This window comes from Bombyx mandarina, chromosome 26 (assembly GCF_030267445.1).
Source record: "Bombyx mandarina strain Sakado chromosome 26, ASM3026744v2".
NCBI lineage: Eukaryota > Metazoa > Arthropoda > Insecta > Lepidoptera > Bombycidae > Bombyx > Bombyx mandarina.
Genome location: NC_143232.1, coordinates 5,572,842 through 5,593,692, shown reverse-complemented (window position 1 = coordinate 5,593,692; position 20,851 = coordinate 5,572,842). Strand labels below are relative to the sequence as shown.

General features: G+C 38.8%; 2 protein-coding genes across 2 annotated transcripts in view; one reads left to right on the top strand and one right to left on the bottom strand.

The window, feature by feature from the left end:
* The first annotated feature begins 63 nt into the window (after positions 1-63).
* On the top strand, positions 64-7,903 carry LOC114241489 (uncharacterized). The gene is made up of 8 exons (XM_028172327.2): positions 64-258; positions 841-1,155; positions 2,653-2,779; positions 3,807-3,897; positions 5,635-5,783; positions 6,232-6,370; positions 7,050-7,170; positions 7,636-7,903. The coding sequence occupies exons 1-8, from the start codon at positions 68-70 to the stop codon at positions 7,760-7,762; spliced, it is 1,260 nt and encodes a 419-aa protein (XP_028028128.2). The 5' UTR covers positions 64-67; the 3' UTR covers positions 7,763-7,903.
* A 145-nt stretch (positions 7,904-8,048) lies between these two features.
* Skeletor (DM13 and DOMON_DOH domain-containing protein skeletor) overlaps positions 8,049-20,851 on the bottom strand; it is a 58,967-nt gene continuing 46,164 nt past the window's right edge. The window contains exons 7-14 of the mRNA XM_089738880.1: positions 18,698-18,797; positions 17,857-18,041; positions 14,927-15,121; positions 14,291-14,449; positions 13,278-13,437; positions 12,290-12,483; positions 11,671-11,898; positions 8,049-10,710 (exon numbers count right to left, since the gene is read on the bottom strand). Coding sequence (XP_089595006.1) covers positions 8,329-10,710; positions 11,671-11,898; positions 12,290-12,483; positions 13,278-13,437; positions 14,291-14,449; positions 14,927-15,121; positions 17,857-18,041; positions 18,698-18,797 — 3,603 coding nt within the window. The 3' untranslated portion in view covers positions 8,049-8,328. The remainder of the gene's footprint in view (positions 10,711-11,670; positions 11,899-12,289; positions 12,484-13,277; positions 13,438-14,290; positions 14,450-14,926; positions 15,122-17,856; positions 18,042-18,697; positions 18,798-20,851) is intronic.

Below are 20,851 nucleotides of genomic sequence, written 5' to 3'. Positions count from 1 at the left end.
AACAGCAATTCATTTTTATATATAGAGATAATAACGTATATTTATCTTAATTTCATTCAGTTCACAGATGTCTCTTCAACACTATCTGATACAACAGTTTACGAGCTGGAAGCCTCCAGCGCCAGAAGTACTGAACAGAAGCAAGGGCGATATTACACTGTGCTGGAACAAGCTCGAACCATTCAAATTTCTGACTAAATATTTCCTCTACAGAGTGGAAAAGAATAACAAGATCCCGAAATGGACTGTTGTGTACAGGTTCATTTAATATAAAGAATTATTTTGAGCTAAGGTGCTACTATTTTTGGCCATCCGTTAGAAGTCTTGAATTAATAGGTTGGGAAAAAAGTCTTTTCGCATTACAGTATGTATGAACTTGTAATAAAATCTCTTTGGCTATACTATTTGTATCTGGCTGGTTTTGGTATCATTAAAAGTTTAAATTTTAAAGAAGATTATTCCAAATTCAAATTAGGGAAATGTTTGATTTTTATTTCTTTTTCGTACTGTCAAAATGAGTACATACTTTAGTTAAAGGTAAATAAACTATATTAAAAAATGTTGTGAATTTTCTTAAAAAATGCGAAGACACTTTTTTCCCAACCTATTATATGGTAACTAGTTACCTCAAAATTAGTAGCTTGTGCAACAAAGTTAAGACAAATGTATTATATTTATTCAGGTTAACCGGTGTAAAATAGCCCCAATTGATATCGCCGGATCGCTAAATTGTTGAACTGATTGCAAAAATAAAACCAACTGCGACTGTAGTGGCGGTGGTACACAGGCTAATACTAACCACTAATTACTACAAATAACTTTTGTAATCCTTTTCCTCAGCGGCGGTAAATCAACCAAAACTATAGAGAACTTGGCTCCAAGACATCCTCATAAGTTTAGAATAAAAGTTATAATTAAAACAGAAACAGTACCAAGTTTGGCTGAGAAAGCACTCGAACATTTTGTCAACAAACAGGCCATTTATGAGCACTGCCATAAACACATTGAAAATAAAATCAACACTTACCAAAAGGGTTTTCATATGAGAAATAATATTGATTCTGCTAATGATGAAGATATGAAGAACGGTAAAGTCGAAATTGCTAAAGCAGGCTCTTCAAATGCAAATGGTGATACAGTGAGAGAAGAAGAAAGGTGAGAAAGCTGAATCTTATGGACATAAAGCACTGCATGAATGAATAGCCTCATGAGTTGACTCGTGGGACGAATTAGAAACGCGCAAATAACGGGTAAGTATCTCCACGCTGCCTATTTCTGCCGCGTTCGGTCCAGTTCGAGGGTTGATCATAAAGTAGCCGTTATATCATCCAAATTTAGATTTCGACCTTATGTCCAAAGGTAGGCAGTAGCTTTCATCTAATTTGTGATGCTAACCAACCCGGTATTATCTATATATTAATACGTGAAGCAAAAACTTTGTATCCCTTTTTGCGCAAATTGCGCGGACGGAGGAGTATGAAAATTTCCACACTTATAGAGAATATAGAGAAGAAGTGCACAATGCTAATATTTTTTTTTAAATAATGCATAAAAGATATATTAAGTCAATAAAGAAAACATTACACACACTACATACCATGTATTTGACGCACACACGCATGCATACCTACTATTTATTGTCAAACTTTTGTTCTTGACGTCTGTGGTCAAATTGAGAATAGATTAAATTTAATGTTATTTGTCTTTGTGAATATTTTTTATAGTGTAGTGTTGGCGAAATTTGTGATTATAGAAGTATAAAAAACAATCATAATGGTGTACAAACTTACAATTCCAATTAACTATAGTCGAATTTCGACTACTGCGGGACCTCTAGTGTTAATTAGAACGGTAATTAGCAAACATGAATCAAAGTAAAATGATTGGCAATGAAGCACTAGATAGTTTACTGACCTGTTCGTTTGTACTGCTGTAAGTCTGAGCTAATCAAGAATCATTAGCAAATAATTACCTTATTTTCCTCTGGTTTGACAGACACCGACTCGTCTTCATTCATTTCATAACAACTTACTAAACAAATAATCGCTGTTACAGTCAAAACGCTACCGCCACTGCAATCAAAACTGTCACACTACAGTCAAAACCACTAATGCTTAATATGAATAGGATAAAAATATTGACTTTTTTTATTGCTTAGATGGATGGACGAGCTCACAGCCCACCTGGTGTTAAGTGATTACTGGAGCCCATAGTCATCTACAACTTAAATGCGCCACCCACCTTGAGATATAAGTTCTGAGGTCTCAGTATAGTTACAGCGGCTGCCACACCCTTCAAACCGAAACGCATTACTGCTTCACGGCAGAAATAGGCAGGGCGGTGGTACCTAACCGAACGGACTCACAAGAGGTCCTACCACCAGTAATTACGCAAATTATAATTTTGCGGGTTTGATTTTTATTACACGATGTTATTCCTTCACCGCGGAAGACAATCGTGAACATTTGTTAAATACGGTACGTATTTCATTAGAAAAATTGGTACCCGCCTGCGGGATTCGAACACCGGTGTATCGCTAGATACGAATGCACTGGACGTCTTATCCTTTAGGCTACGACGATTCCGAAATTTTAAATTACTGAATTAAGCCACGGAGCCCATCACTAACATAAACTCTTTTATGACTTTGAGCATGAACAATTTGAAGACAAAGTGGCTGGAGTCCCAGTGGTCAGATGAAACCTGGACGAACACGGACACCGACGGCACGTCTGCCGTCTGCTTTGCGATGGCCGTCAGATGCGGGTACTTGAAACAGGTGATGACTTTATAATGAAGAGAAGAGACGCAAGAGTCCTAATTGTTCCCACGGAATGCTATTATTTAATTTTATATCCCATTATTCAGTGATCGCGTCCTACTGGCTCTGGCAACCCTAGGGACAGGCTTCCGTGCGTTGCCCTCTTCAAAATAGTCTCGTTAAGCCTTGTATGAAGAAAAACAGACTTTGTTCGTTGAGCCAACTAAAAACTTTATTCCCATATTCGTAAATGGGCTCAAGTACTCACCGAACGTGACGTATATCTCAAGGTCAAATATCCACCTTAGAATATGAGGTCAAAATCTTAATAAAAAGTAGAACGTCGGAGTCTTTTGCGGCAGAACAGACGGACGATGGATGAGTGAACATGTCCTGCCACTAGCTATTAAATGATCACAGCTTTTGAAGTCGTCGTGGCCTAACGGATAAGACGTCCAGTGCATTCGTGTTAAGCGATGCACCGGTGTTCGAATCCCGCAGGCGGGTACCAATTTTTCTAATGAAATACGTACTCAACAAATGTTCACAATTGACTTCCACGGTGAAGGTATAACATCGTGTAATAAAAATGAAACCCGCAAAATTATAATTTGCGTAATTACTGGTGGTAGGACCTGTTGTAAGTCGGCGCGGGTAGGTACCACCGTCCTTCCCATTTCTACCGTGAAACAGTAACGCGTTTCGGTTTGAAGGGCGGGGCAGCCGTTGTAACTATACTTGAGACCTTAGAACTTATATCTCAAGGTGGGTGGCGCATTTACGTTGTAGATGTCTATTGGCTCCAGTAACCACTTAACACCAGGTGGGCTGTGAGCTCGTCCACCCATCTAAGCATTAAAAAAAAACCTGTGTTTGATCACAGCGGACTGTAATACCACCATCGTAGTTCTGCGATGATATTCAAATATGAAATGCAACCGAATTGACGCAACACAAATTAGTTTCTGATATTCAACTTTTTATATTTTCGTAGCTTTGCCCGATCATAATCTGTTTATACATAAAATGTAACTTTATTGTTCAGGTGCAAAGTATGTTGGAGGAGCGGCCCGGTCTCATTAACATTGTCAACTCCAATAATGGATATACTCCGCTAGCTACTGCTGTCAGACAAGGTAACTATGTATATAGGTACGTTTTTTTTTTGTATTGCTTAGATGGTTGGACGAGCTCACAGCCCACCTGGTGTTAAGTGGTTACTGGAGCCCATAAACATCTACAACGTAAATGAGCCACACTCGTCTCAGTATAGTTACAACGGCTGCCCCGCCCTTCAAACCGAAACGCATTAACTGCTTCACGGCAGAAATAGGCAGGCTACCCGTGCGAAATCACAAAAGGTCCTATCACCAGTAAAGAAGTAGTAGTAGCTTTCTATATATTAAGTTGCCTTGGCCTAACGAAGAAATTTGGTAATGCAGGGTGTAATATTAATTAGAATCTAAGGAAATATTGCAAGCTACCTTTCATTCCCCCGCTTAGCACGGGTCTGTGCCGACTCCATATGAGTTTTAGTACATGCGAGCGGAACCACAGCCGGAAAATTCCATAAATTAAAATCAACTAAAGATTTCTCCCACCACCAGGTTTTTTAAGTATTCTTCCTTTATGAACGACTAGCAGTTCGCTCCGGCTTCGCTCGGGTCTTTAACAAACTCTTTAACAACAAAACAAAAGCCATTGAGCAAATTGAGTCAGGGCTTCCCTGTACACGATATTTGACTTTGTTTTGTTTTATAATATACCTATTTTGCATAATTATAATAGTTTAGACACATGCTGTCGCGACACTTTTTGTGAATAATAATGTGTTCTACAATTTTGTGCATTATTTTATTCTATCATCAATAGTTTTCGCAGCGCACGCGATCTAAAGTATATTTTAGGTAGTTTTTGTACACCTTGGGTTACGTTATTGGTGTTTTAGTAAGGATTCCTAATTTTTGTTAAAAAATAATATAGCCTATGTCACTCGGAGATAGTGTAGCTTACAAATAGTGAAAGAATTTTTCAAATCGGTTCAGTAGTTTCGGAGCCTATTCAATACAAACAAATCTTTCCTCTTTATAATATTAGTAAAATTAGGCTAACTTTCTTAGTATGAGTTTATGTTCATAAAATAATAAGTCGTTACCAATGAACTGGCCGCTTTACAATTCTGGCCAATTGAAACGTCATTTATGTTTGTCGAGCAATGAAACTACTACTAAATTCAAATGAATTTAATTTAAAAATATGGATTTTTTTTAAATTAATTCACTTACTTATTGATAAGTGTTTTGTTTTCACTGGATTTATATTCCTTTCGTCGACATGGACACGATAAAAATACGAGTAATTGTGGAATAACAGTTCCGTCTCAAAAGAACGTACGACTGGTCGTTAGTGTTCACACTTCTGAATTAGAAAGCTATGATCTAGAAAATGCAGTGTGGGCGCCCAGAAACTAAAATCAAAACGACGAATACGTCGACAATGGTGAAGAAGCTGACGATACACAATCTACTGTTAGCAGTGTAACAATATTGGTTTAACTCTATCAAATTGGCACGGCAAAAACTTGATAAGTGGGTGCCGCACGATAACGCATTGGGGTATGCCTGGCATTGCTTAACAACACACAGAAAATATCACAAGGCAGGCAGAAATGCATTGATACCCTGGGTGCATGTTTTAAATAATAGAAATAAATAATATTTATAAGTGGCAAAGTTTAAGTAGTAAAGCGGATCTTGGCACTAGACCAGGAAAACGCTAGGAAGAAGAAGAAACATCAATACTTATAAAACAATGACTTTAACTTTCTGTAAAGCAATTAATATAATATAGCCTAATATTTTAATATGTTTCAGGAGATATAAACACGATCCGCCTGCTTCTATTGTCTGGTGCTGATCTAGAGCAACCCTCGGCCGCAGGTCTGACCCCTCTCCACCTCGCTGTGCTCGCGGGGAACGTAGAGCTCACTGAACTATTTATTGATAGAGGGGCTGATTTTCATGTAAGAAAGCTTAAATAATTATTGAAGTGTAGACAGATACGCAAGCTCATGACGAAGAAGGCGTTTGGCAATTACCTGAGCCGATTGACCAGCTTTTCTCAAAGTGGGCGTTAACGCCCCCTTGTGGGCGTTGTGTAGAGGCTTAGGAGGCGATTTGTAATTTCATCTAGGAGGACATCGACTGAGCTCTCGCTATGGTGATTTTTAAGTAGGTGAAAAAATAGGGGCGCTAACAAATAATTTATTCTCAAAGTAGGCAGTAAACAAAATAAGTTTGGGAACCCCTGCGATAGACAAATCAAAATGTTTTCCTGAAACATAAGGTTAAAGTTGTAAAGTGCCAATTAGGGTTTTGAAATCAAACCTACAAAAATATGACGAGTGGGTACAGCTACGGTGCCTCTACAACAACTAAGAGTGTTTGATTCTTCAGGTTAAGTGTTTTCAGGCTCGAGACTGGAACGGGATGCGCATAGAACACTACGCAGTCGACTCGTGTGATCTGGGTATGATCAGATATGTCTTCGACAAAGGAGGTGATGTCTCCGTTGAGGACAACAATGGCTGGACCCCACTTTTTAGAGCGTGTTAGTGAGTTATTGCAAAACAGTCGGCATACGTTATTGGCGTGGATCAAACCGTACAAGTAGTTTTAATTGTGTCTCCGGGTAGCGAGCACCGCAGCAAATACACATGAATACCCAGGACACACAAACATTATTGCATACATGTAGACTAAAGTACAATTCAATAGTGTACATATAGTAACTGATTCTAGAAAATGTGATGCTCCAGTCAAGTAATTACGTAACGTTATCTGTACATATAAATAAAATTGGAGTGTCTATTTGTAATATTGAAATAACCGCTTTTTACTACATGCATATGAATATATATATACGGTACATACACCAAAATATATTTTTTACAATATTTGTCTTTCTGTCTGTTTGTTTGTCTGTCTGTCTGTTTGTTCCGGCTAATAATTGCAACGGCTGGACCGATTTTGACAAGACTCACTGATAGGTAGCTGATGATATAAGGAGTAACTTAGGCTACTTTTTTTAGACTAGCTTTGCCCCACGGCACCACCCGCGGTACGACAATAACCGCGGGTAACATCGCGGGACTCAGCTATCAATAATAAAGTTTAATGTTTCCGAAGCGAAGCGAGGGCGGATCGCTAGTTAGTATAAGTGCATAGTGGAAATATGAAACTTCTGATTTCACATTCAGATTCACTTCAAAAATGATGTCTCATTTCAGTATGTCAAGGAGCCAAATCTAGCGTCATCGAAGAACTGGTGGCGCGCGGCAGTGATGTCAATGTGAAGGACAGAGCCGGACTACCTCTCGCCTCCGTCGCTAAAATACTCAAGAACAGATAGTAAGTTTTAGTTTCGGGTAAAAGAAAGAGACAGACATTATATGAGAAATTTAATCAATCTTCCGTATATATTTTATAGCTATATGTACTTCTGCTGGAAGCGGCGCCGGCGGTTAGAACAGAGCGTGATAATCGAGCACGCGATTTATTAAACGTCAATTATTTATTTTTACTTAAAAGATTTTGTATCCAGATTGTGGCTATACTAAAGTATTATTTACGAGTAAGATTATATTTGAACAAGTGTGAACGTGAGTTATTGTGTATAGCATCTGCGTGAAATAAGTATAATTACTAACGTGTGAACATAAGCTTTCTCTTAATTTTATGCAAGTTGTTAAATAAAATTAATCAACTTAAATTTAATTTCTTAGGCCTTATTCATGTTCATGTTTTCTTTATTTCAAAAACTATCAAAGATTTGAATCATGCGTACATTTACACTTTCTTCTACATTTTTTTTAGTGGTCAAAACCGAGATTCCATCTTGCGTCTCGTGGATTGCAACTATCCTCACGAGAAGGCGCAGGCGAACTTCACTAGACTCACAAAAAAAGTTTACAACATCCACTCGATGCTCAAGTTGCTTTGAACAAAGTTTCACAGGAAAGTTACTTAAAGGTGAAAGTGTGGAGCTTCTGAAGAATCTTGACTTGAGTCAACTTTTACATTCCATAATCTCATTACATAAGCGATAGTTCCATTGTTACTGTTCAAGGGGGACAGCTGAAGTTTACGACCTCTACTGTGAACATGGACAATTGAAACAACCCAGAAAAAGAGCTGACTACCTCTAAGCCTATGTATGTATATACTAAAGTAAATATGCTTGTATTATATGTTATTATCAGGGATAATTAAAATGAAAATACAATAAATATACCAATGAAATAAAACTATGTTTATTTAAATCTAAAAATATTTACAACAAAATAAAATTAAAAACTAACAGAGTATTGAATTGCACGGTGCGTGCTATAGTGGTAACGAGTTTGCTTTAGTTTTCATTTAATATAAGAAAGCCACTTAATAACGCGGTGCTAGAAAATATAAAGTCGCTTGAATCGCGTCCCACAGCCAAAACCCTCAGTCAGAAATTCAAATGCATGTAATGGCAAGGCTTAATTTAAGTGAATAAATAGTTTATTAAGTAACAATCTAAAAGCGTACAATCCGCGTCGCTATTAATACTACGAGTATACTGATACATTGCAGTCTCATTTTGTACCCCGATGAAGGAACACTCTCATAGTCTATTTGGTTCATAGGTAAACTGTGACCGTTCGTTGGCTTTTGTTCCACAGCTTCACCTTTCTCGAAGTGAGTCGCCTTTGTATCTCGTTTGCTTCTCTTCTCGTCCTCTTCGTCTTCGTATTCTTCTTCTTCTTCAAACTCTTCTCCATCTTCTGTAACTTCATGTTTCTCACTCCCATGTGCTACTAAGTCTTCGACGTTGGATTTCTCAGGTTTATGTAGATTGACAAGTTTTAAATGAGTTGTTTTAACATCATCTGATGAACCACTCTTAAAATTTGAACTTGAGCTTTTGATGATATCTGCAGCAACCGGTGGTGGGATTTCTCCTTTGAATGGACCGAATTGTGGGGTTTTTAAAAGTAGTTCACTATTTGCAGGCAGCTTAGCCGAGAATTTCGTCGTTGTTTTATTGAGATTTGGAACACTAGTTAAAGTATCTGCGGAAACTGTCTTACCATCATACGTAGTAAATGTCTGTTCGTTCATTGATAATTTTTGGGAGTGCTCTTTTGGTAATTTTGGATCTGGTGGTAAATAGTGCGGGCTCACTCGATTCGATTCCATAACCATATCTGTGGGTACATCTTTTGCCATATTCTTCTTACCGAACAGTGCATTCAGTTCACTTTCTTTTTTGACGTAGACAGGATGAGGTCTATCTTCTTTAGCGTGGTTTTTCGGAAACACTTCTTTGGTCCGATCGTTAGTGGGAAGGAGATGGTCTGGAGGTGAAGGAATGAACATTGGCTCGAATGTTTCAGTCATTTTTTCACTAGGTACTTTATGATTTGCAACGGGCTGTGGCGATTCTTCATAATCTTCTTCGACATTCGTGTCTTCTCTTCTGTTTGAATTACCATCATATTCTGCTATTCTATCTTCGCCCGCCATTAACGGTTCCCGAATTATTGGTTTGAATCCACTTTCAACAACAATAGAATCAGGTTTGAATCCAGTATTCATTGCCGGAGGTAGAGTAGAAGAGTCAACAGATTCTCCAATAAAATCCGAAGACTTCATAACGTTTTGTGGAAGCAATTCATTTTCTAGTTTGACGCGAGGATTAGAAGTTTGAAAGAACTGGGGCTGTGGTGTTGAAGGTGTCCTTGTGACGTGTGATTTGGTTTGAATCATTTGTTGGTCTAAAGGAACAGGGTGTTCCATAGGCTTCCCCAAAATTATTTGACCGGATTTGTGATACGGTTGTGGTATGCTATGTTGAGCAATCGCGTCATTACTGCCGGGTAGAGTGATTTGACTTTTGACCACTTGGTTAACAATAATATCACTTTGCCCTACACTCAAAGTTTGCACTGGCAAGTGCATATTATTTGGACCGTGTTTATTGTTAGCCGTAATAATAGATAAAGGAGTCTGCTGCGTCGGATTAGGGTCATTCTTGAGCAGATGCTGGTGTATCTGACCGAACGTAGGTTTATTAATATGAGGTGGTGAAAATGTCTTCATCGGCGGTACATTAGGGAGCAGAGGTCTATTTAACGGCATAGGCCTATTATTCGGCTGCTTATAGTTTGGCTGTGCAGATGGACTTGGCTTCTTCATTCCATGTGAATTGTGAGGATTTGGCATTGGTAATGGATAAGGATTGACTTTGTGATGCATAGGAGGCGGTCGACGTAATTTGATTTCCGGAGGAGCTGGCCTTCTAAAATGTGGTCTCATGTTTCCAACTACTCTATTAAGTCCTGTTGGTCTTAAGACACTTTGTAAAGTAAGCGGTTTTTGGTTTGGCGGAAGTAAATAGTTTTGAGGGGATTTCCCAGCCTCAACGAAATATTCATCTTCCTCTCTTATAGGTAGCTCGGGCATGAACATCTCCTTGACGTTCTCATGTACCTGGTACTGGTGCACTTGCTGCGGGTGCGTCACGTTCTTTTTGATCTCATCCTTCATTTTACTCTCGAGGCTCTCTACTGTTTGTATAACCTCTTTGATTTGATTGTTGCTGATCGGCAATTCATACTCTTGTCCGTTTTTATACCGGTGCCTATCATCCCTGTACACTTCTCCCGTGAGCTCGCCATCTTTATAACTACTGAAATCGTTATAATTCATTTTCGTATGCATTATTTTTTCTAATTTTTTTCGCTGATCTAAGATATTGCCGTCGGGTGCGACCCTACTTTGTACCTGTATAGATTCCTGACTCTGCAGGTCGTCAGGGAGCGCTAAGGACTCAACAACGCGGCTCTCCTCAGCCTCTTCGACGTCACACTCGTCTAGCACATTAATCTTCCACCCGAGATGTCGGTGGGTGAAGCACTGTAAAACGGGAAATTATATTAAGTAAATGTTTTGCATTTTTAAACAAACAAAACTATCACCGTCCATTATAATACAGATAGCCCTGCTAGCTCATGCACCTAGAAGGCTTGGAAGGCTGAAACAGAAAAAAGATGAGAGATGTATGTGTAAATACATGCATACATATACATATATATATATGTACATATGTATATACAAGGTGAGCGATAAGATAGATATAGTCATATGTCGTATCATATTCATTTTATAGAGACAAGGCTAATTGAACCGAGTACTGACGGAATGAAAGTAAGGAATACCAATGTCAATAAAACAAACACAACAAACCGACGACCGCGAGGTGTAGAGGGCCTCGTAGAAATAATGCCAGACAATGTTATGATACGGCAATTATAAAATATTAAATAATTAATAATATATCGTTAGGAATAAGATATGAGGATAGAGCAGCTTTCAGTCAACGAGTCATAGTTGGTTGACTTTATACACAGTATGCAGTGATCACATTCGATCATAAATGAAAATGTTTTAAAACAAGATGAAAGCTAATAAAATTAGAAGTACATATCGATTGCATAGATAGCTATTGTGCCGTGGTACCGTTGTACTGTTTACAGTGTACTGGTGGTCGGACCTCTTGTGAGTCCGCAGGGGTAGGTACCACAACCCTGCCTATTTCTGCCGTGAAGCATTAATGCGTTTCGGTTTGAAGGGTGGGGCAGCCGTTGTTGGTGTGATTGTTGTCGTGGTTGGTCTCAAGGTGGGTAGCGCATTTACGTTTTAGATGTCTATGGGCTCCAATAACCACTTAACACCAAGTGGGCTGTGAGCTCATCCACCCATCTAAGCAAGAAATAAAACTGGCTACAGCACCGAACAACCTGACATTTATTTCTGTACATATTTCGAACGTCCTATTGTTTGGTCTGAACCACAGTCCTTCCGCCACAAACTTACCTGGTAGTAGACAGTGTCTGGAGTGTTCCTGTCGGGAGTCCAGGTGACCACTCCCGGATCGCCTGTCTCACAGACCAGGGTCAGAGAACGTTGATAGGCTCCGAAGCTTGGGTATTCATCAGCTTCTGGTCCTTGGCTATCTGGCGTCCAGTTGCAAATACGTCCAACTCCTGTTGGTGTGACCTCTCCACTTCGCAGACGACGAGCACCGGCGTATATTTGGATTCCCTGCAATAGTTTAGGCCTTTTATTGCCTGATATTGACATGATAAATGTTGATCGCTGTGATTCTGTGAGAACCTACTAAAATTTAAATTATGAATATTATCATAATATTAACTTCCGCTAGCTAAAATCCTAGTTTCAAACAACTGATCAAACAATAACTGTTCAAACTTTAATAACTCAGTGATGCCTTAAATTACAGACTTGCAGTGTGACTTAATGTGTGCTTCCTACTTCTATTTTGGATTACCATAAAAACGATTCGTTAACTAATTGTATCCAATACTATCTCTTTGTATAATGCTTTGTTACTGTCTGGAACTCAATACAATGCGAGCATGCGAAAAATGCGACTGGAGGGAACAACGGAACCCTTTATAGTTAAGAAACTCACCTTCCTCTCCTCCTCAGACTTGTGATAGTAGCCTCCTACAGGATCGTTAGTGATGTAGAACGGATGGTACTTGGCCGGTATCTCAGGGTTAGAGCCTCCTTCGACAACGAATGTGTACTGCTTGCCTCTCACCACATTAATTTCCGGGATCAGCAAACCATTGATGTACCAGGATATACCCCAGCCGACGTGCCCTAATGAAGTCAATTGTTATAATTTTGTATGAGAACAGTAAACAGAAAGGTGGTTGTTGGGACGGAAATCTATACTAATTTTATAAAGCTGAAGAGTTTGTTTGTTTGAACGCGGTAATCTCAGGAACTACTGGTCCGATTTGAAAAATTCTTTCAGTTTTAGATAGCTCATTTATCGAGGAAGGCTGTATAATATCATAATATCGTTCGGGTTTATTTCCCTTTTTAGAGCTTCCATTGCGTGCGCTGCGGAAACGGTTAAAGTTTCGCTAAAGCAATGTATGAGAGAATTGTTCCCTTTTAAAAGATCTAAAAAAAGTTAAGTTTAAAACGCTAAAATTTAGCGTTATGCCAAAGTAACTATCCCACGCTGACGGCAATAGCTAGTATTGAAATAAGTGAAATGTCTATAAAAGTAAACAATTTGTAATAATATAGCTAATTAAAAACAGTTTTAATCATAAACTAAGTTCACAAGGTGCTGAAATATTTATAAGAGTCGCTTCTTCCAAGCGTTGTCCAATCTGACGAGGGCAGCCACATTTGTTTCAGAAACGGCTCCCTTAAGCGCCATGTCCAGGTGAACATCGCGTTTCAAGCGGCTTACTGAGTAATTTTTTAATTTTTATTGCCCGTGTAGGCTGGAGAGCATACGGCTCACCTGACGGTAAGTGGTTACCGTCGCTCATGGACGTTAGCAATACCAGGGGCAGAGCCAAGCCGCTGTCTACCCCTGCGTATATCCAGGGAGGACTTTTCAAAAATAAAGTTGTACTGTACAAGTGGTAACTAACCTGTGATGGCTGAGTAGCCGTGCTTGCCTCCTGTGGGTCCCATTTGGGCGTAGAACACACCGTCCGAAGGCTCGTAGCACTGGATCGGAGGGATCTCCCAGGGGACGACCTTCGCTACCGGTTTCGGAGTCGGCACCGGATTAGGTTTTATTACAGCTGTCTGTAAGTGCACATGTATTGTTTGTTGAGTTTACGCGAACCTCCACAGCGGAATCCACCTGTTCATTACACGTAATAATATACGTAGTTCCGTGGGACTAGCTTCATTCGACTTTTACATGATTAAAACACACTAGGCGGCCGCGAGTCATTCGTGACCGCGCAAACAAAAAAGCGTTGATAAATTTCGAAATTGTAAAAAGTAAAATCGCCGTTACAATACCAGTCATTTAATGGTGTACAGAGCTATCGAAACTAATTTCAACAATAGATAGTACATTAATTCAGTTCCAGTGGTCCGAACACCATTGCGTATTTATTATAAACTTTGCAACCGTTTTAGCTGAATTTAAAACTAGGACTCATGACTTGAACACATGCGGGCCATGGACAAATATACGCAGGCCACGATTCTATTGTAACATAATAGATGTTTAGATGTTTGTTAACCAATCACGTAAGCATAGCTGAACGGATTTAGATGAAATTATGCACAAAGACTTTGTTTATATATTCGTATAACGTAGAAAGCTTTTTTTTAATTTTTAATGACCTGAGGTTTATCAGCTATACCAAAAACGACAATGTCCGTTGATTGGTGATTTAGGTACCAATGGATTTACAAGTCGACTGGTAGTTTATAGACGGGACAGTAATACAACTATTTTTTTACTCTGGGAAAATGCAACGAGCCACAATATTACTGATTTACAAGTTTAACGCGGGTGAAACCAGGAGGCACGTATAGCAATACCAACATCTTTAACAAAGTTGGAGGCGAACGTTGATCCAGGCTTAGTGGGGATCCCGAAGTAGCAGACCACTGAACTGATCAAATATATGACATCACTTACACTCTCAGGTCGGACTGGCTCTCTGTGCTTGTGTGTGTGTTCATGCGTGTGCTGGCGTCCCGGGGCGATAGGCACTGCACTGGGAACCCCCTCATCCTCACTCTCTGGCATGGGACAATTCCACATCGGAGGGCGTCCGAATTCAATGAACTTGTCCTCCTGCACAAAGAAAGTGTTCACTTTGTTCGTGAGTTCAGTCACAGCACCAACAAATCTGCCACAATGACCTGGAACTGCTCATGAAACTTTATTGCTCTTGGTTCTGATGGTGTTGGTGATCACGTTGTACCAACCAATGTGTTCTTCTAATGAAGTTAGCCTCCGCTTGATGAATACCTTCCTCATACGAATGCTACACGACCCTTTTAATCTGATCTATTATTAAGATGGATGGACGAGCTCATCAACATGGTCCACCTGGTGCTAATCATCGGTGGTCATCGGATTCCATAAATATCAATAAAGTTAATGCGGGTTACATTAACCTTGAGACATGAGTTCGAAGTCTCCGCTTTTATGGATTCCTACCCTTCAAACTGAAACGCATTACTGCTTGACGGCAGAAATAGGCAGGACGATGTTACTTGCCCGTGTGGGCTCACAAGACTTATATGAATCTATAACACAGCTCCTTACCTTGAGATAGGTGTGGTGATAAGACGCTTCAAGTCTAGAATTGAGAGGTCCAATGGCCCAAATGACCGGCTGGCTAGTGTTAGTGAAGATGGGCAGATCCAGTTCATCAGCGGCGCGAAGACTTCGCTGGTACGTCACTATGGAGTAGCCGTTCACCAGCGCTGCGTTGAGCACGCGGACGGAGCTAGTCTTCGACTAAAAAAGAATAAGAACCAATTGAAGTTATATTTCTTTTGACGACTTCTTAACAGCAAATCAGAATGCACTTTTAATACGTCTTGACACACGCGTTACAGCAAATTTATTTCATTGTAAAGATTTTATTTCAAGATTGGAGACTTATATTTATGTTATAAACTAGCTGACCCGGCAAACGTTGTGTTGCCTTAAATAAGATTTCTAGGGAAATTCTACTGTAGAAATAAAAACCTCATTTAACCACATAATACCTCATTATAAACAAAAAAATATATCCAAAAAATTAAAATAAAAAATAAATGTTTGGGGTGGACAACCTTTTTCACTTAGGGGTATGAAAAATAGATAGTAGCCGATTCTCAGACCTACTGAACATACTATTGATACACAAATAAAACCAACAAAACATGGCTGAAAAATGTATAGTATTGTATAGCTCTCAAATATATTAAGTGTATAATCTATGATGTATAGTGAGTAAGTAAGACAGGAGACCGGCTTCGTCCCCATCCCTACTACGTGATGTTTGCTGGATCAGTGGTGACACCTGGTGGGGATAGCTGATAGATTGATAGTTGATCAGTAGTCGACCGGCGAGCGCGGGAGATCAAATTCAATTTAAAAAAAATCATAATTAAAGGAACTTGAAATTATAAACTGTGAATAAGAATTTATCGTACTACAATTATAATATTTGATTGCCATCTTGCAACCTTATTGCGGATGGAAAAATAGGGGTTGATCGTATAAGAGTGAAAATTGAGAGTAATATGATTTTTTTTATTTTAAGTCATGATAAAACTAAATAAAAAACTTGCCAAAAAAATTAATGTTTATAACTAACAAAAAATAGGGGTTGATCATAGAGGGATGAAAAATTGAGAGTAACATCAGATTTTTTATTTAAATTCATGACAAAATAAAAATAAAAATGAAAATCTTGCCAAAAAAATTAAAGTTTATAATTAACAAATAAAAAATAGGGGTTGATCGTAGAGGGGTGAAAATTTCAGAGTAATATGATTTTTTTTATTCTACGTCATGACAAAATAAAAACAAAATTCTCGCAAAAAAATTTAAAGTTTTTAATTAGCAAATAAAAAATAAGGGTTGATCGTAGAAGGGTGAAAATTGAGGATTGTATGTATTTTTGTATGTTGTATCATAAAAAAATAGAAATTAAAAATTTTGTCTAAAAAATAAAATAAAAAATTTAGGGGTGGACTACCCCTAATATTTAGGGGGATGAAAAATAGATGTTGGCCGATTCTCATAGATACCGGATAAGCACAAAAAATTTCATCAATATCGGTCAAGCCGTTTCGGAGGAATATGGCAACGAAAACTGTGACACGAGAATTTTATATATTAGACTAGCTGACCCGGCAAACGTTGTGTTGCCTTAAATAAGATTTCTAGGGAAATTCTACTGAGAAAAAAAACCTCATTTAACCACATAATACCTCATTATAAACAAAAAAATATATCCAAAAAATAAATGTTTGGGGTGGACAACCCTTTTCACTTAGGGGTATGAAAAATAGATAGTAGCCGATTCTCAGACCTACTGAACATACTATTGATACACAAATAAAACCAAAAAAACATGGTTGAAAAATGTATAGTATTGTATAGCTCTCAAATATATTAAGTGTATAATCTATGATGTATAGTGAGTAAGTAAGACAGGAGACCGGCTTCGTCCCCATCCCTACTACGTGATGTTTGCTGGATGAGTGGTGACACCTGGCGGGGATAGCTGATCGATTGATAGTTGATCAGTAGTCGACCGGCGACGGCGGGAGATCAAATTCAATTTAAAAAAAATCATAATTAAAGGAAATTGAAATTATGAACTCTGAATAAGAATTTATCGTACTACAATTATAATATTTGATTGCCATCTTGCAACCTTATTGCGGATCTGTGATCTGTGTGCGGATAGAATAAAAAAAATATTAATCGGGATGGAAAAATAGGGGTTGATCGTATAAGAGTGAAAATTTTGAGTAATATGTTTTTATTTTATTTTAAGTCATGACAAAACAAAATAAAAACTTTGTCAAAAAAATTAAAGTTTATAATTAACAAATAAAAAATAGGGGTTAATCGTAGAGGGGTGAAAATTTCAGAGTAATATGAATTTTTTTATTCTATGTCATGACAAAATAAAAACAAAATTCTCGCAAAAAATTTTAAAGTTTTTAATTAGCAAATAAAAAATAAGGGTTGATCGTAGAGGGGTGAAAATTTAGGGTTGTATGTATTTTTGTATGCTGTATCATAAAAAAAATAAAAACAAAATTTTTTGTCTAAAAAATAACAAATAAAATTTAGGGGTGGACCACCCTTAACATTTAGGGGAATGAAAAATAGATGTTGGCCGATTCTCATAGATACCGGATAAGCACAAAAAATTTCATCAAAATCGGTCAAGCCGTTTCGGAGGAGTATGGCAACGAAAACTGTGACACGAGAATTTTATATATTAGATAATAAATGAGATAGCATCAATAGGACAATCGGTGTGACCAAGACTAAAATTAAATCAATCCACTTTCTGCCATTACTCAATGTGTACTTTATGGCAATGATGTCTCGGAAATTAACAGAACCAAAAAGAAAGATCTCCAGCCCTCCACACCTGAATGACGAATATCATGTTGGCAGAATACTGGGTGAGCCATCCTGTTGTGTTTTCATCCTACCGTCAGTCTAACACTAAAACTTACAACAATCCTCTCGTCCGGACAAGTCCCTCGAACTCCGGCGCACTGACTCTTCGCATCCAGATAGTAATCCTTAGAGTATCCCATGAAGCTGTCCTTGTCTACCCAAGCCACGGCCACGTCTCCACCCACCATCTGCACCCGAGAGGGATGCCCCGAGATACCGAAAGACATGTACTCTCCGTCGTCTGCGATAAACAATGAAAATCATTACTATAGCCTATTTCAACACGCTTACAAACCGATACATAGACAAAAAACTACATATATTTTACATTCTTACTGATCATTTGTGCCCCACAGCTGTTGTTATTACAACATAAGACGGCATATCTGCGATTTAATTGTACTCCATAGTATGTGTAGATATACTGTGCTCTTTAACTACACTAAATATATGTTACAATAGCTATTACCGGCGGATTCGTCACGTGGTTAAAGAAAAGCGTCAGTGTAGTTTCTGGTGGAAATTAGATATTCTTTAGTGATAAAATACCTCCTGACCTAAAACTATCACTATATAAAAAATCATATCAATCGATTGCCTCGTTTTAACACAAAAGAAGGACAAACAAACAAAGACACTTTTACATTTATAATATTAGTCTACGTATGGATTTTGTAGCGCAGATAAGGTCACCTATATATATATATTTAACAAACGTATTGTAATTTAAAAATAAACTCAGTTTTAGACTTTCTATTCAACAGCAACAGTGTTGACTCCAACTGGGTAGCTGTTTGTAGGACAACGCCTGCCACGGTTTCCGTGAGGCTGCATCTCAGTATCATTACAATAATTGTACCCGCCACCTGGTTGAATACAGCGTGCGTAACAACTTACCTAGCTTGGCGACCAGCTGCAGCACGATGCTGTCTCCGGCGATGGCCCACCGCACCTCGAACCCGAACTCTTCGTTTAGTACCTCGCAGTTCAACTTAGACTGGACCGAGAACAACATATAAACAGAAAATGCGTTTACAAACACGTACGTTTAACATATCTAGTGGTAAATAATAACCGGAGCTCATAAACACGTCTTGAATGCGAGCGACATTTGCACTTTGAACCAAGTTATCTTGAAGATTCACACACTTTATTGTAGCGAATATTTACCCTTTGAAGTAGAAATCGCGAATGCTATGCGGCAGGTATAGGCTGACTGGTACCACACTTAGTTTGGACTCATAATACATCGTCAAAGATTACAATTCAAAAAGATTTCAATTTTACCGCTTTCATTTTAAGTTCACCTAGAATTTCAAGGCACATTTTCCAACGTCCGACTTCTGAAGCTAATCGAAAAGCTCGGTATCACTGAAACTTTAAGAGTTTGGTTCATAGATCATTAAAAGTTCGCAGTGTCGCCGCCTCTCGTCGTAAGATGGAACTGAACTTTGTACTTCAATAACTTTCCGCAATAGAACTACTAAGCCGATAGTGTGTTGCGGTTGGAATATTGAGCAGAAAATATTATTATGATCAACTTTAACACGAACTAAGTTTTGTCGTGAGGTCGTGCCCGTTGTCGATAAACATGTCGTAGCTTCTAAATCATTACCTTTGTAATGAGTATATTCACAAATGACTTCCGCGTGAAACCTTGAAACGTAATTTCAGTTTCAATGTGACTTAAATAAGGTGGGTGGTCTTTTTTCGTGACAATACAAAAACCTTCCAAACCAGAATCCCTGATTGTTTCGGGGCACAAAACAAATAGACAAGAATGTAGTACACATCCAGACACGACAAACTACAAGTAATTGATGTTACGGTTGCAAAGTTTCCCTTGTGGGAATCCTTTCCAATACCACAAAATTATTATATATGACGGCGTTAACGATATTTATGTTATACAGCACGTGCAATAGGAGTGACTCACACAAGCCAGGCGCGCCGGCCGTGTCGTTCCACTCGTAAACAACAGCTGCAACAGAAGTGACTCATAAGCCAGCTGCGCCGGCTAGTATAAAAAGGCGGAACGTGCCTTGAAATGAACATTCGTTCGACTGCGTTTGCCCGGTGCACTTACTACGTTGTTACGTTGTGTGATTCAGTGACTGTTGTACGTACTGGTTAAAGATTGGATAAGTGAAAGTGAATTAAGTTATCATATTGTTGATTAAATCAGGAATCAAAAAGTGACCTCCTTTTACTTGGTGTTTAACAAAATAATGTCTACCCTCAAGCTTACATCAGAAGTGAGATCAGGACTCTACTCTCACTGACGTGACGTGTTTGAACATGTTCGAAGTACAGCAAAAAAAAAAACATGATGCAGATCAGAATACTAGTAGTGGTACGCCACAAGAGCGTGAATGCAGCATACGTAAGTCGTGTAATAACGTCTCTGTTACCTCGATGGAAGATCTGAGCCACGAAGAAATCGTCACATCTTACGTTCTGGCTCATGTTGCCCAGTTTGACTGTCGACTTCATCACATGGCATTTACTAACGGAAATACAACACGTAACAAGCTATTGCAAGAAATTAAGGCAAGTGCAAATCTCAAGTGAAACTTCGATCGCAATAATGGATCTGTCATGACGAGTGGGTAGTTCCGACACGAATCGTTTTTAAGCCAATGACTACTGCTAGAGTTACATGGCACTAGTACAGTAAACCAGGACATGAGACTGTGAATTGTCGCTGAAATTTTAGAATCTACTCGATTCAATACCAATAACACTACACGTTCGATGACTTCGGGCTCCAGCAAGCAAGCAAGCAAACAAGAAAGCAAGCAAGTTTCCGTGGGGAAGAAAACTTGACACATCTGAAGTCGTCGTGACCTGTAAGATAAGACGTCCGGTGCGTTCGTGTCTGGCGATGCGGCGGTGTTCGGGTTCCGCTGGCGGATGCAGGTTTTTCCGGTGAAGTGCGTGCTTGTGCGTGCTTGACAAGTGTTCGCGGTTGGCTTCCTCAGTGTGGGAGTAACATCGTGTAAGAGAGGTGGAACCCGTAAAATTGTAGTTTGCGTGGTGGCTGGTAAGATT